Source organism: Aplidium turbinatum, chromosome 1 (assembly GCF_918807975.1).
Source record: "Aplidium turbinatum chromosome 1, kaAplTurb1.1, whole genome shotgun sequence".
NCBI lineage: Eukaryota > Metazoa > Chordata > Ascidiacea > Aplousobranchia > Polyclinidae > Aplidium > Aplidium turbinatum.
In genome coordinates, this window is record NC_137472.1 from 63993234 (window position 1) to 64006462 (window position 13229).

General features: G+C 36.8%; 1 protein-coding gene across 1 annotated transcript in view; it reads left to right on the forward strand.

Annotated features, from left to right (window-relative positions):
- LOC145768314 (multicopper oxidase 3-like) overlaps positions 1-13229 on the forward strand; it is a 71257-nt gene that overhangs the window by 40150 nt on the left and 17878 nt on the right. The window contains exons 10-11 of the mRNA XM_082579794.1: positions 11416-11614; positions 11747-11941. Coding sequence (XP_082435920.1) covers positions 11416-11614; positions 11747-11941 — 394 coding nt within the window. The remainder of the gene's footprint in view (positions 1-11415; positions 11615-11746; positions 11942-13229) is intronic.

The following is a 13229-nucleotide window of genomic DNA, read 5'->3' on the forward strand; positions in this document are numbered from 1 at the left end:
AAAATTACTGTTTAAATTTTCATGAACATGCAGTAGAACTACAATGAATCTAGGTGCATTTACTGTACATCATAAATGACGTTAGGTCAAGGAATCATCGAAATCCGGATTAGGCTATTCAACCATTTTTAGGATGAAAAAAATTGTGAGATCATTTCATTCTTGAGCTCGAATAGTAAGAGCGAGGGTGAGGGGTAAGGTAACGATTGGTAGCAAATTGATTGATTGCTCTTCAATCAGCAACTTTTTTCAAACTGAAAATTATGACGTAAACCAACTCCATGTTGAAACGATTGGCAGCAAAGTTTATTTGACGTTTAACTCTTTGAAGGTTGGAGGGGCTGTCAATTCAACTTTTTTGCATCAACATTTGTATCTCTAAAACCACTGAGGCTGCGACTACGAGGTTTCTTGACTTTTCCTAACTTTCATTCACCTCTATTGAGCTGAAATTTTGAGCGAATAAAGGTTATAAATTGAGAGATATAAGGCATTTCTCAGCACATCCTCTGAAATATTTCATTATCTCTTGTTCAAAATTTTCCCACCAGCTGGATGAAAGTAATTAATTTGGCCCATGTCTCGTTAACCCTTTGCTTTTCAACGTTTTTTTGGAAGTTAACTGCTCAAGGGGGGGGCCCGTTTTTGGATAGAATTCAATCAGCTGTTACGTGTTATCCGCTGGTGCTATTTCAACAGAAGTTGCACTGGTGTGAAAAAAAATCATTTGTCTATAAGTTTGAAAAGTCATTATTTTAAAATTTTAAATGTTAAACTTGATATTTCAATTTTTGCAAAGGTACCCAAAAACGACAATTTTGATTTATCTTGCCGCTATTTAATTACCGTGCTAATCCGATTTCATGCAAAGTTCTGAATAACAAAGAGCTCGATCGAACGCACGAAGTGTGTGTGCGGTGTGCCGAATCATTGCATTGATAAAGATTTACTTACGACTTGCGAGCAAATCTTATTGTAAGCTACTCACTGATTCTAAAATAGTTACAATCAGAGTAATATTGTTACACGAATTTGAAAAAAAAAATGTGTTTGTTGTCTTACATTTTTGTCCTAAACTAATGCATTCCCAAACTCATGGCTAGCTTCTAGTTTTATGGAACCAAACTTCTCATAAGTAACAGCTTAGCCTGCTTGAATAGCTGTTTACATCTTCGTTTGTGTATTTTAGGTCTACAATTGAGTTTGTAGTATGAATATTTTTAGTAGAGAGAAGACAATTGAACAAGTTGTTGAAATTATCTGAAATTTCTAAGTTCAAATTACGTGCTTTTGAAATTGTGGATTTGTGTCAAGTCGCATCACAAATATCATGCAGGCTACATCATAACTCATTTCGCTTACGAGTGTTTATAAACATGACTCATAAATTACATCCACAAACAATACAGCATTTACCTCAACAAAGCTAAGTTCAATTTGAAAATACATTTTTAGTTCGCCAGCGTCGAAACAATGCAACAGCGAATTGATCAACATGCGTAAACAAGGGAAATGTGAAATACCCACAGTCAACAAAGCTACATAAATTTAACGTTTACAAATGTTGAATCAATGTAAAAGGACTGGATTGCTGACTGGGTCGTCATTGTTTGAAACACAATAAATACGCGTAAAGGCGACAACATCAGCAAGGCAGCGATTATGTTTCTGGCCAAAAAAAAATTAACTTTTGACTTCAAAGATAAAAATGATTATAACGAAGCTTCAAAGTTTGTCGTAAAAAATATTGCAGAGATACAATAAACATAATCATTTTGTGCCAGATTGTGAGAAGACTTCCTAGATTCTTTCCAAACATTTACAGGATTGCAAATTATTTTCTATAACTTTGTATTGCCAAAAAATGGCTTCTTTGTTGAAACAACGTGGCTACAATTCTATAAAAAATTCTTAGGCCTACTACATTGAAGTAATAAAATTATTTTTTGTGATTTTGCTGATGACGTTTTACAATATCCGAGAAGTAAAAGATAATAATGATGAATTATTTTACAAAACCGTGGTTTGCAAGTGCTTCACAAAAAATTGTTGGTGGAAAATTTACCATTAGACATAAAACGTTTGTAAAAGAAAATTGTCGGTTTACGTATTTATAATGTTTATTGCGTTGTTCGAATTATAAACTGCCTGTATTGTCTACCTTTGTGGTTGCCGACCAGCTTAGAGCAGCATGCAAACTACGCGTTTATGGTATTTGCATCGTGTTATGATTCTCGAAAATTTCCCACAAGGTCTTTATTTTTATCGTGATATTTTTGTGGCTTTTCTGTCCGAAACTTGAAGTCATTGTGCAGCACAATCCACATCGGTTTTTAGACTCAGTCTTCATTGAAAATAATTTGTGTGGTGCATCATTTCAAGTAGTGTCTTCCCCTAACCTAAGCTGTTACACAAACGACCCAGAACCAGGTTGATTATTATGTATCTTACAGCCGTTGAGTGCCCGTTATTGTATGTGTGGAATTATTACTGTAGATGTCTGACCACATTCATGCTAAAGTCGAGAAAATTCTGCTTTCGGGTCCTTGCCGTTATTTACTGTATTTTTTGTTGATAAGTTTAGGCAGCATTTTTCCAAGATAAATGAAGACATCGGTATTGTTCGTCACCTAGATTTAGTTTTCTCAGCATTGTTTATTCATTCTTTGATCCACTAGTTTGTCTCACTTTTGGTATAATCGGATCGTTTATAAATGGCGGGTCTTCACAATAGCCGACCTCTTATACATTGGCGCAACGTATTCAGATGTTGAATCAATGATGAAAAAAGCTGATTTGTTGTTTATCTGATGTGACGCCTAGCTTTATGCCTCTTCTACATTACAAAATATTTAGTAATGTAGATGAGGCATTATCATCTTTATTTTGCGCTCTTTGGAACAACACACAGTGCGCTGTGAAACAAAAATGCAGGACATAACAACAAGTAGGCAACATAAAGAGGGAAGGGACATGTAGCCATCGAGTTAGCTGCTACGTGTAAATGGAGCCTATCTCATAATTTTGAGTGTATCTCACAATTACTGTTTGCAAAAACGCCATTTCTTTGGCCTCTCCCAAAAGCATTTGCGGTGATACATTTCCTGAATTGCAAGTTTTGTCACTGAGAGCATTTCCATAGAACGTTTATTTCGAAACCAGGTTTTCGTGCATTTACCCAAGAGAAGATTACTTATTGTAACGTTTTTTATTCGTCAATGAATATTATCTGCTTGAAACAACTGTTTTGAATAGTTTGTGGCCTACATAGCCTACTATTTTGATCGTGGATTGCTATTCTTCTTTGTAGAGCTGATAACGCAAAAAACGTTTGCTATTATTGTTTCTAATTAACAGCTTTGTGATCACTGGCTTTTCTTTTGTGGCATAAGAAATAACGCGCTTTGTATTATTGAGGTCAAACCAAACAAAGGAAAACAAGAGGACGTTTCTCTCTGCTCGCGCATATCGATGCACGAAGCAATTATGAGCTTATGGCTTGTTATCGCAATGTAATCCATTTCACGCTTTGCTGGAAGTGAGCTAGAAATAGCAAAAATTCACCAAAATCTTGAATTTACAAGAAAACTACACAACTTTTAGCATCAAATTTAATATCATCAGATCCGCCTGGCAATTTTAGGAAAAGTCAAGAAAAACCAAGTGCATGGCGTTACTGTGCTTCAAATAATCAAAGGAAATATGAGGGGGGGGCCAAATCTGGCCTCCCCTTGAGGAGCAAAGTGTTAATGCTAACTGCTTCACAGCGTGAAGGAAATTGTCTGTTTGCGTGGACCTTTTGTTCTCACCACGGCTTATAAGCGACGTCGATACAGGAAAAGCTTCAACTTTGATACGATGAGTTACCGTCGCTTGCGGTTGAAATTGCGTAAATTTAAACACAAGACTTGGTGCCAATGCATCTAGAGCAGGGGTTCTCAACGTGGGGGCCAAGGCCTCCTAGTGGGCCATGAGCTTTTATCAAGGGGGCCATGGAAAAATGTGATAATTTTTTTAATTTCTTCTCTCTAAGTCCACTCTAACACCATATAACAAAAAATTAATTAACATTTAATAAAAACACTAGTACCTTTTGCCCAAATTTTTATGAAATGGTCTTTAATTCCCTGTTGTTTCAAAAATAATAATAATGACATGCGACTTGCTCTCTTTCCACCTCCAAACCAGCAATTAAGACATTGTCAGAGCAAAAACAAGCTCAACTATCACATTAACTGCATTATGTAATAACTAGCAGCAGCTGTATTCAAAATCTGCAAAATGTGACAAATCAGGCCGCATCTCCAGGTGGCCATGCTACTGGTTACTGTATAAACAAGTTTCTTAATTAAAATGACGTTTTTTAATATTTTCAAAAGGTTGAAAAAAATAGGAGGGCCTTTGATTTTTCAAAATTTTCAAAGGGGGCCACGGTGTAAAAAAGGTTGTGAACCTCTGATCTAGAGCGACAATTTGTTTTTCGCAGACAATGATGTCCTTTCAATCAAACAAAGCATAGGCTACAACGTTATTGCAATGACTCAGCGTCATTTGGAGTAGATTTGATGTGAAATCTGAGATAAGTATTGAAAGTGATCAACTTGTTTTTTTTGATTGCATTCTCCTTTCTCGTGACATATTCAACGTTGTGGACTGTTTTTAGATTGCTCTGTTTGGGCCACAACGCTTTTTTAAATAATTACAAATTTAGCTACTGTCGAAGCTGCGCTGTAACATATTATGATTTTGGTTTCAAATCTTGCCTTTTGTCCGACACACTATCAAAAGCAGAAAAGGCGTCGATGTTCCCAAAGCTTCTCACATATACTTGTAAACATTTATTTCCAAGTCGACATGTAAAGATTTGAAATGCAATACGCTTCTCATTTGTGTAGGATAAACCAGAACATCACGCTTTTGTGAAAAGGACGATCGTTCCACCTCGTTTATACGTGATGCGGCTTAGTTGAATCAATATATTCGAGGCTTCTTGTACCAGGTTCACTGTCACTGATAAACTAAACCGCAATGCAGTACCTCGCAAAGCAATTGTAGCGTAACATTTCCATGTGCTATAACTCGTCATAAATTGTGAAAACTTGTGTAATTACTTGTCAAGTTGTCTCATGTGAAATATAAGTTTACGTAGCAATGTCACAATAAAATCTTATCTCCGTTTACCAAACTAAAGATATGAACTTATGCGACGTCTTGCAACGTTGAGTCGACGGAAAAGCGGGTAACTGCCAACCTGAACTGAGAATGCATGAAAGAAATCGTTTATTGTCAAATGGACGTGACGTCAGAGAACAGTGAATCGACGTAGACTAGCGGCAAAAGATCTTTAGTTAGATAATAACACGCGGCAGCGCGTTTACATTGAATAAAAATACCTTTATTTTATCCATTTCTATTTCCATTCTTCCTAGTTTCGTCTCACAATAACAAACATATGAAGTTACGAATATTTACTAAATTATGCAATAAACAATAATGCATCATCCAGCATTATGTCAGCGCTGATTGACTAGACATATTCACGATTTGGCCGAGTCGTGTGACAGTTGTAGTCAATTAATCGCATTATTTATTGTAGGTAACACCTGCAAAAATTCAAGTAAGTTAATTGCAGACTCTGCCTTCATAAGTGTAGTTTAGAAGTAGCCATCTCATATTGAGCCAATCCAATCAATGTAAAATAGAACGCTTTTACTTGATAGCGCGTGTGATATATAGGTTTTTTATAACAACTACTTTCAGTTACATTGAAAGTGAATGAGTAAGCATTATGCAGTCTGTGACAAGGACTGGAAATGTATAATCAGAAAATATAATATCATAAAGTATATTGCGTTATGTACATCTAGTAAGTTTTATGAACATGGTATCATTTTGCAGGCAGGAGTTTTTATAGGGAAACAAACTTATTCCATAGTATGGCACTTATCCAACTGTTTCATAATGCGAATAGCTGTTTTAGTTGAATTTAGAAAACAATATAAGTTATAACGTCAGACAGATGCAACTTTTTTCATGCTTTAGTTAGGCAATCGGCAATACGGTGAACTATAGTGGTACATAACATAACCCATATGCGGAGTAATCGCAAGGATCAGCCCAAGTAATGGAAAGGTTCTTTTTGAATTATGGTGATCGAATTCTTGTAATGCTATTGAACTTCATCTTGTTATAAAAAACTTATATTGTTTGCATTTGCAAGAAATATCAAACATTTGGATTTTTTTATCACTGAACTGTCCGTTAGTAGAATGTTTCTTTATTACCTTAGTTAGGCCTATTGGTAAGTCAGGGAAGTCTTTGTTGATGTGACATACTGTATGAGGATATTCTAAAAGACCGAGTTATTTTGTAAATAATATTTGATTTTTGGACACCATCAAAATTTTCAAACAATACACAAATTCGCATCGAGATATAGATAATTACAACTTGCCTGAGTAGGCCTACAGCAACGGACAATCAAAATAGATGAAACCGCATTCATGGTAATACTGTATAGACGTTTTGCAAACTGCTCTTTCCATTTTCAATATAATAACAAGAATGACAGCTTATTTTCACTAAACTTATCAACAAATATCAAAAATTATGGATGAACAGCGCATCTATATTTTTCGGTTTAGGTTCAACAATGCATTCCAGCCGTCAAAATGATGGAATATTTGGTTATTTTGTTGAGACATACCATTACCCAATTGTTGAATTTACATCAGAGATAATTTTATCAGATAGATTATCAGTTTCATTCACATGGTTTCATTCAGCGTTATAATGTTGTTTTTCAAGCCACATGGCGTTCATGGTCATAACGCAACATTGCAAAAACAGCCAATATTGATACCAGGTAGTCCTACTAATTATTATGCCGCTTTCGTCGAATCTACGTCACTAAACGACGAAATTGTGCAAAAGCCTGTTGGATTTCCCTTCTACGTGTAGTTTATCATAAACGTGAAAGCATTGCTCAAGAAGCTAATCTGAATCACCATAGATAACCATAATATTCATATAGTTTCATCATCAGTAAATATGTAAAGTGCCCTCTGATTGCAAAACTTCACAATTTTTGACAACGGGCTGACAATTTATTATATTGCAAAGTTTTGGTTTATTCTCGACTTCTATAATTCTGTGTAACAGTTTTTTTCTAACTAGTTTCTATGTGACTAACAATTTGTTTCATTATACATTCTCTTTAGTATTTCAACGCCATTATAAAAAAAAATTACTTCCTTTTCACTTTTAAATAAAACATGGCAAGGCAAGGATTCAGTGCTGAAGAAATACTGCAACATGTTTTACTGGATTCTGACGACGAAAGCCAGGCGGATGATTTGGAAGATGTATGGCACTCCCATTCAGATGAAGAAGCAGATTCTTCTCCGTCAACTTCTGCAACAGCGATTCCGATCGAGATTGACGACTAGTTACCTTCCATGGGCGATGTTCAACCGGAGTTTGCGCCACCACGACGGATTATAACATCGAAAAGACTGGTGAACAGCATAGATTCCTCTCTCGACATGAACAATTACGATGATGTTGAGTTTCCCGACACACTGAAGTCTTATATAACTTTTTGTAGAAAAGCCAAAGAACAGACAAGACGACGGCATCATCATTACGTGGTCTAATGCGAGGCCGGTGCACAATGGGAGAAGGGGCCGAACTAACATTTTATCTGGCCTAACTGGTGTTAGAGGAGAAGCCAAAGAAGCCAAGACTCCTCGGCAAGCATGAGAACTATTTTTTTCCTTAAACATTTTGAACATTATTGTTCAAGAAACAAATAGAAAAATTGCCACACTCATTTCTTAATTGCCAGAGAGAATTTTAGATGATAGCAGGTACTGCTATTTTGGCCCAACCAACAACGAGGAGATGCTGGCCTTTGTTGGATTGGCGTATTTTCGGGAGCTTTTAGGGCAGGCTGGTCATTCCACGGATGTATTGTTCATTCAACTGCAAGGGCATCCCGTGTTTAGTGCAACAATGAGCAAGAACCACTTTAAATTTTTCTTTTCGAACATTTCGTTCGACGACCAAAATACTAGGCCGCAACGTTGGAAGAATGACCGGTTTGCCGCATTTCGAGTCGTTTTTGAAATGTTTAACGAAAACTGCGGCAAACATGTCATTCCAGGTGACTACTTGTTGTTGGACGAAACGCTATACCCCATGAGGACACAAATTGCCTTCAAGCAATATAATCCAAACAAGCCTACGAAATATGGCATTCTGTTCAAGTCGGTAAACGCCAGCAGATTCCCATACACATTTACGGCATCGGTCTATTCAGGTAAACCGAAGGAAGAGCCATTTCATTTTTACGTTCGTGGAACAGAAGAATTGGTAAAAGGAATGGTGATGAGCCTGGAACAACACGGTGACCTTCAAGGTCGGAATATTTCGTATGACCGCTTGTACACCTCCATACCACTCGCGCAGTGGTTGCTTGACAGGGGTATAACGTCAGTGGGAACCCTCAACGTTATACGTAGAGAAATACCCCTGCTGGAAGTGAAGCAAGTGAGTGGCAGGGAGGAATTTTCGTACGAAATTTACTGGCAGACGAGTGAGGCTGATCTCAGCCTACATTCTTATGTAGTAAAAACGAAGAGTTCTGGCATGAGGAATGTGTTGCTGTTGACGACCATGCAACTTTTATTGGGGATTACCAAGGATGACGGCAAAAAGAAGCCAGGCTTGTATAAGCTTTACGACTTCACAAAGGGTGGCACCGATATCATAGACCAAAGGATGGGTTCATTCACATGCAAAGCGAAGTCCCCACGGTGGACAACTACTGCGTTTGCTTATTTTTTGGATACTTGCCGCGTCAACGCATCTACAACGTCAACGCTACGTTGATTCAACATATCAATACGTTGAATACTTGTAAACATGCGCGGTTTTGCAATTAGATTGCTTATCAAAATCATCTATCCTTTTTGTATAAAAAGTGGGTCATAAAACTAATCGTAATACTCGATGTAAAATTCAGCATTTTTATACGCTGAAACAGTATTGTATTCATATTTTATAAATCCTTTTCTATTTAGAAAATATCAATATAATGCGGTTTGAACATAGCTGAATTTTAGCACGGATACAACGACTGATTTTATGACTTTTATGCAAACAAGGAGAGAAGAGAAGTAATCTAATTGCAAACCCGCGCATGTTTACATCGTCTTGCAATGTTGAATCCACGTCGAAATGATTGTATTAGCGTTGTACTCAATTTCTCGTATTATCGAACTGTAAAGGTGCAGCCACTTGTACCTTCAATGTGCCTCATTGCATATTCCTAAATATTTCTGAACTTGTGTGTACATTACCTGACAGAACACAAGTTGCTTTACCAATGAATCAAGTTGAAAAACGTTGCTGCAAGAGCCTTGTGCCAATTGCTGCAGTCCGGTATTACTGTAACCAAATCAAAATACTTATCAATATTTTGCTGCCAAACTGACATTTTTATCGCATAAACGCCCATTAGGCAGCTAATTCTTTGTAAAGTATTTCTCCAGGTTCACAATGATTTGACGCATAATAAATACTACTTTGAATAAATCTAAATATTGTTTGAATTTTAGTGTGTGAATGTTAGAGAGCTTATTGAATCCACAAGAAAATGACCCGAGGCATTACAGATTTTCCTTCTGACGAAAAGCGTTGTGACGTTCTGTTAATTAATGAAACGTAACTGTTTTATTTTGAATTTCTTTCTGACTTCTGTTTACGTAGAGCATCATCGACTTTATCGGGTAATCTTACTCTTAGTACTAGCCTTGTATGTAGCCAAGTTCACATTGAACTTACATTGAGAGACGCTGTTGCAACTACAATACATTGCATTTAAACTGAGTTTTTTTTGCATATCTTCCGTTCGTTTCGTGGATTACATAATAGCATTTGATAAACGCCACCCTGCTTCTTCAGCTGGTCTACATTTGTTAACCGTATCTGTCACTGCTTCTTTTGGCGTCAAGAGTTACTGGCCGAGACCATCAGGTCTACGTCTCTCTTATTGCTAATTACTCCGTCGGCTTATATCAAATAACAACGGGAAAAAGTATGCTGTTGGTCAAAAGCCTTATCTATCACTTCAATCAATTTATTTCGCAAAATATATTCGTGATTGTGTATTTTAGGTAGAAAAGGTGATAAAGACTCGGTGTTTGACCTATTTTCGCCATTTCTTGGTCAAATTTCCCAGTTCACATTTTATTTTAAAAGTCCTCTTGCATAGAACACAGAATTTCATCAATTTTGTTTTTCCGTTTTTGTGCAAACAGTATTCCATGCACTTTTTGCACTACAAAGCAATTTGCGCAAATAATCAATTACCTTCCTAATTGATGTCTGCCAGCAAAGAATGACTCATATCGCGTCAAAGACCAACTCCCTACCCAGACAGAAAAATTGACGTTGAATCAATGTAAAAATGACGGTTTTTGCTGCCTGGGTAGAGAATGGAATTTTAGCGCCGTCGTGTTATGACTGACAGACACAAAATGAAACCACTCGCTAATAGTTAACTGTCAATCAAGCTATTGAATATCAGGAAATTTCTTGCATTTTATAACTGGCTGTGACAAAAGGTTTATTTTGAACTTCACAATTATCCGATACCAACATAATCGGGATTAAAAGTTGGGGCAAGAAAAAAAACTAAAAGTCAAGAAATCTCAGGTTTCTAGCGTCACTGCTTCTATGTGAAATTGCTGAATTAGCAGAGGGCGAGACCATAAGGTCTACGCCAGTGACAGATACGATTAATAAAGCGTAGGAGTTGCTGTTCTTGGAACCAAGGTCACAAGATCATAATCCAAATTGGTGTGACACGCATTCAGAAATCTCATTACTGCATGTAATTGATGAAGTATTGTTCTTTTGGTCAAAGAGCGAGCTTATGTTTGAGCGTGGGAAAAGTTATTATTTTGCATGAAAAATATAAATTCAAATTGAGATTATGTAAAAAAAATTTAATCACAACATTGCAATGCATGTCCTTCATTACTCTACCAAAAAATAATGTGTAAACTCAAGCTACAATTGCTTTAATCGCAAAATAATCCAAAGGTCATAAGTCAGCTCAACATTGTAACGTTTTTGAGCAGTTCTAAAATTCACATAGTTTTAATTTTCGGATATGCTCAGCGTGAATAATATTACAAAGTGAGTCCCAAAGTTTAAAACCGCATCTTAAAAAATAACAGAGATATCACTCCTAAAGCATAAGAAGAATCGACAGCCCCCCCCCCCTCCCAAAACTGAGCAAGACTCCAGGAGCCCAACCTTGTAAGGGTTAAAATAGCATTTGTAGTGAACGTCTATATGGAAAACTGTCAGAATGTATGTTGTAGCGCACGTACTCTTAATCTGCAGGTATTCCAACTCAAATGGTTTAGGAAATGAGATAAATTCGGCAGAGTTACCACAAGATCAAGTACAACTCAACCCGTTGAATAAACAAGAGAGGGAAGACACGTTGTACATAACTTCTCTGACAACAGTTGATGAAATGGATGAAAGACTTAAGGGAACACCGGACAAAGTTTACTTTATTGGTTTTGATTTCAAAAAGGTATGTGTTTGTGTATGTCACAGCATATGTGATGAATTTTCTTACAACTTAAGTAACTCAGTAGAATGTGAAACACTTTTCACACAAAACGACATATGCTGGTTTATTTTCAATGTCATGATTTACTTACAGGTTAATAATCCTCAATATCACGACCCCAATCTTTACCCAATCGAATCATTGCCGCGGGATAATCACCTTTATACGCCACAAATCAACAATGTCACTTGGAAACCGCTCCCTTCTCCACTCTTGACTCAACCTGATGACATTGATGCTTCCATGCTTTGTGACACAACAACAGGAAGAAATGTCCCAAATGGAACGGTAAAGTCCCAACTAAACAAAGATTGCATAAAATTTTGCCGTCTTGCTGTTGTATGACATATTGCAGCCTTCAGCAAGGCAGAACATAAAACCAATTCTAGGCAATCAATCAGAGACACTGTATATTATTGTACAGCAGGATCGAAGTAGCAGTTAGTAGAAAAAATTGCAATCGAATTAGCAGATGTCAGGAAAAATCGTGATCAAATTAGCAGATAGCAAGAAAAAGTTTGATCGAATTAATAGCTAGCAAGAAAATTGTGATCGAATTGGCAGATAGCAAAAAAAATATGATTGAATTAGCAGAATATGGCAGATAAAATTCTTATCGAATTAGCAGATAGCAGGATAATTGAGATCGAATTAACAGCTAGCAGGAACATTTGTGTCCGAATTAGCTGATAGCAGGAAAAACTGTTATTAAATGAGCAGATGAAAAGAAAAATTCAGAACATCACCTTCAGAACATCACCCTCAGGACATCACCTTCAGAACATCACCTTCAGAACATTCACCTTCAAAACATTCACCTTCAGAACATCACTTTCAGAACATTACCTTCAGAACATTTACCTTCACAACATCACTTTCAGAACATTACCTTCAGAACATCACCTTCAGAATATCAACTTCAGAACATTCACCTTAAAAACATCACCCTCAGAACATTCACCTTCAGAACATTACAGTCAGAACATTCATTTTCAGATAACATTACCTTCAGAATATCAACTTCAGATCATTCACCTTCAGAACATTACCTTCAGAACATCACCTTCAGAACATTCACCTTCAAAACATCACCTTCAGAACATTCACCTTCAGAACATCACCTTCAGAACATTGCCTTCAGAACATTACCTTCAGAACATCACCTTCAGAACATCACCTTCAGAAAATTCACCTTCAGAACATTACCTTCAGAACATTCACCTTCAGAACATTCACCTTTAGAACATCACTTTCAGAACATTCACCTTCAGAACATTCATCTTCAGAACATTCACCTTCAGAGCATCACCTTCAGAACATTCACCTTCAGAACGTTACCTTCAGAACATCACCTTCTGAACAATACCTTCAGAACATTCACCTTCAGAACATTACCTTCAGAACATTCACCTTCAGAACTTTACCTTCAGAACATTCACCTTCAGAACATTCACCTTCAGAACATCACCTTTCAGAACTTCAGACCTGCCAACCATGGTTTCCGCAAAATACGAACCATGGTCTCCGCAAAATACGCTTATGCGGACGATCTGGCAATTCTCCACTCCACAAAGTC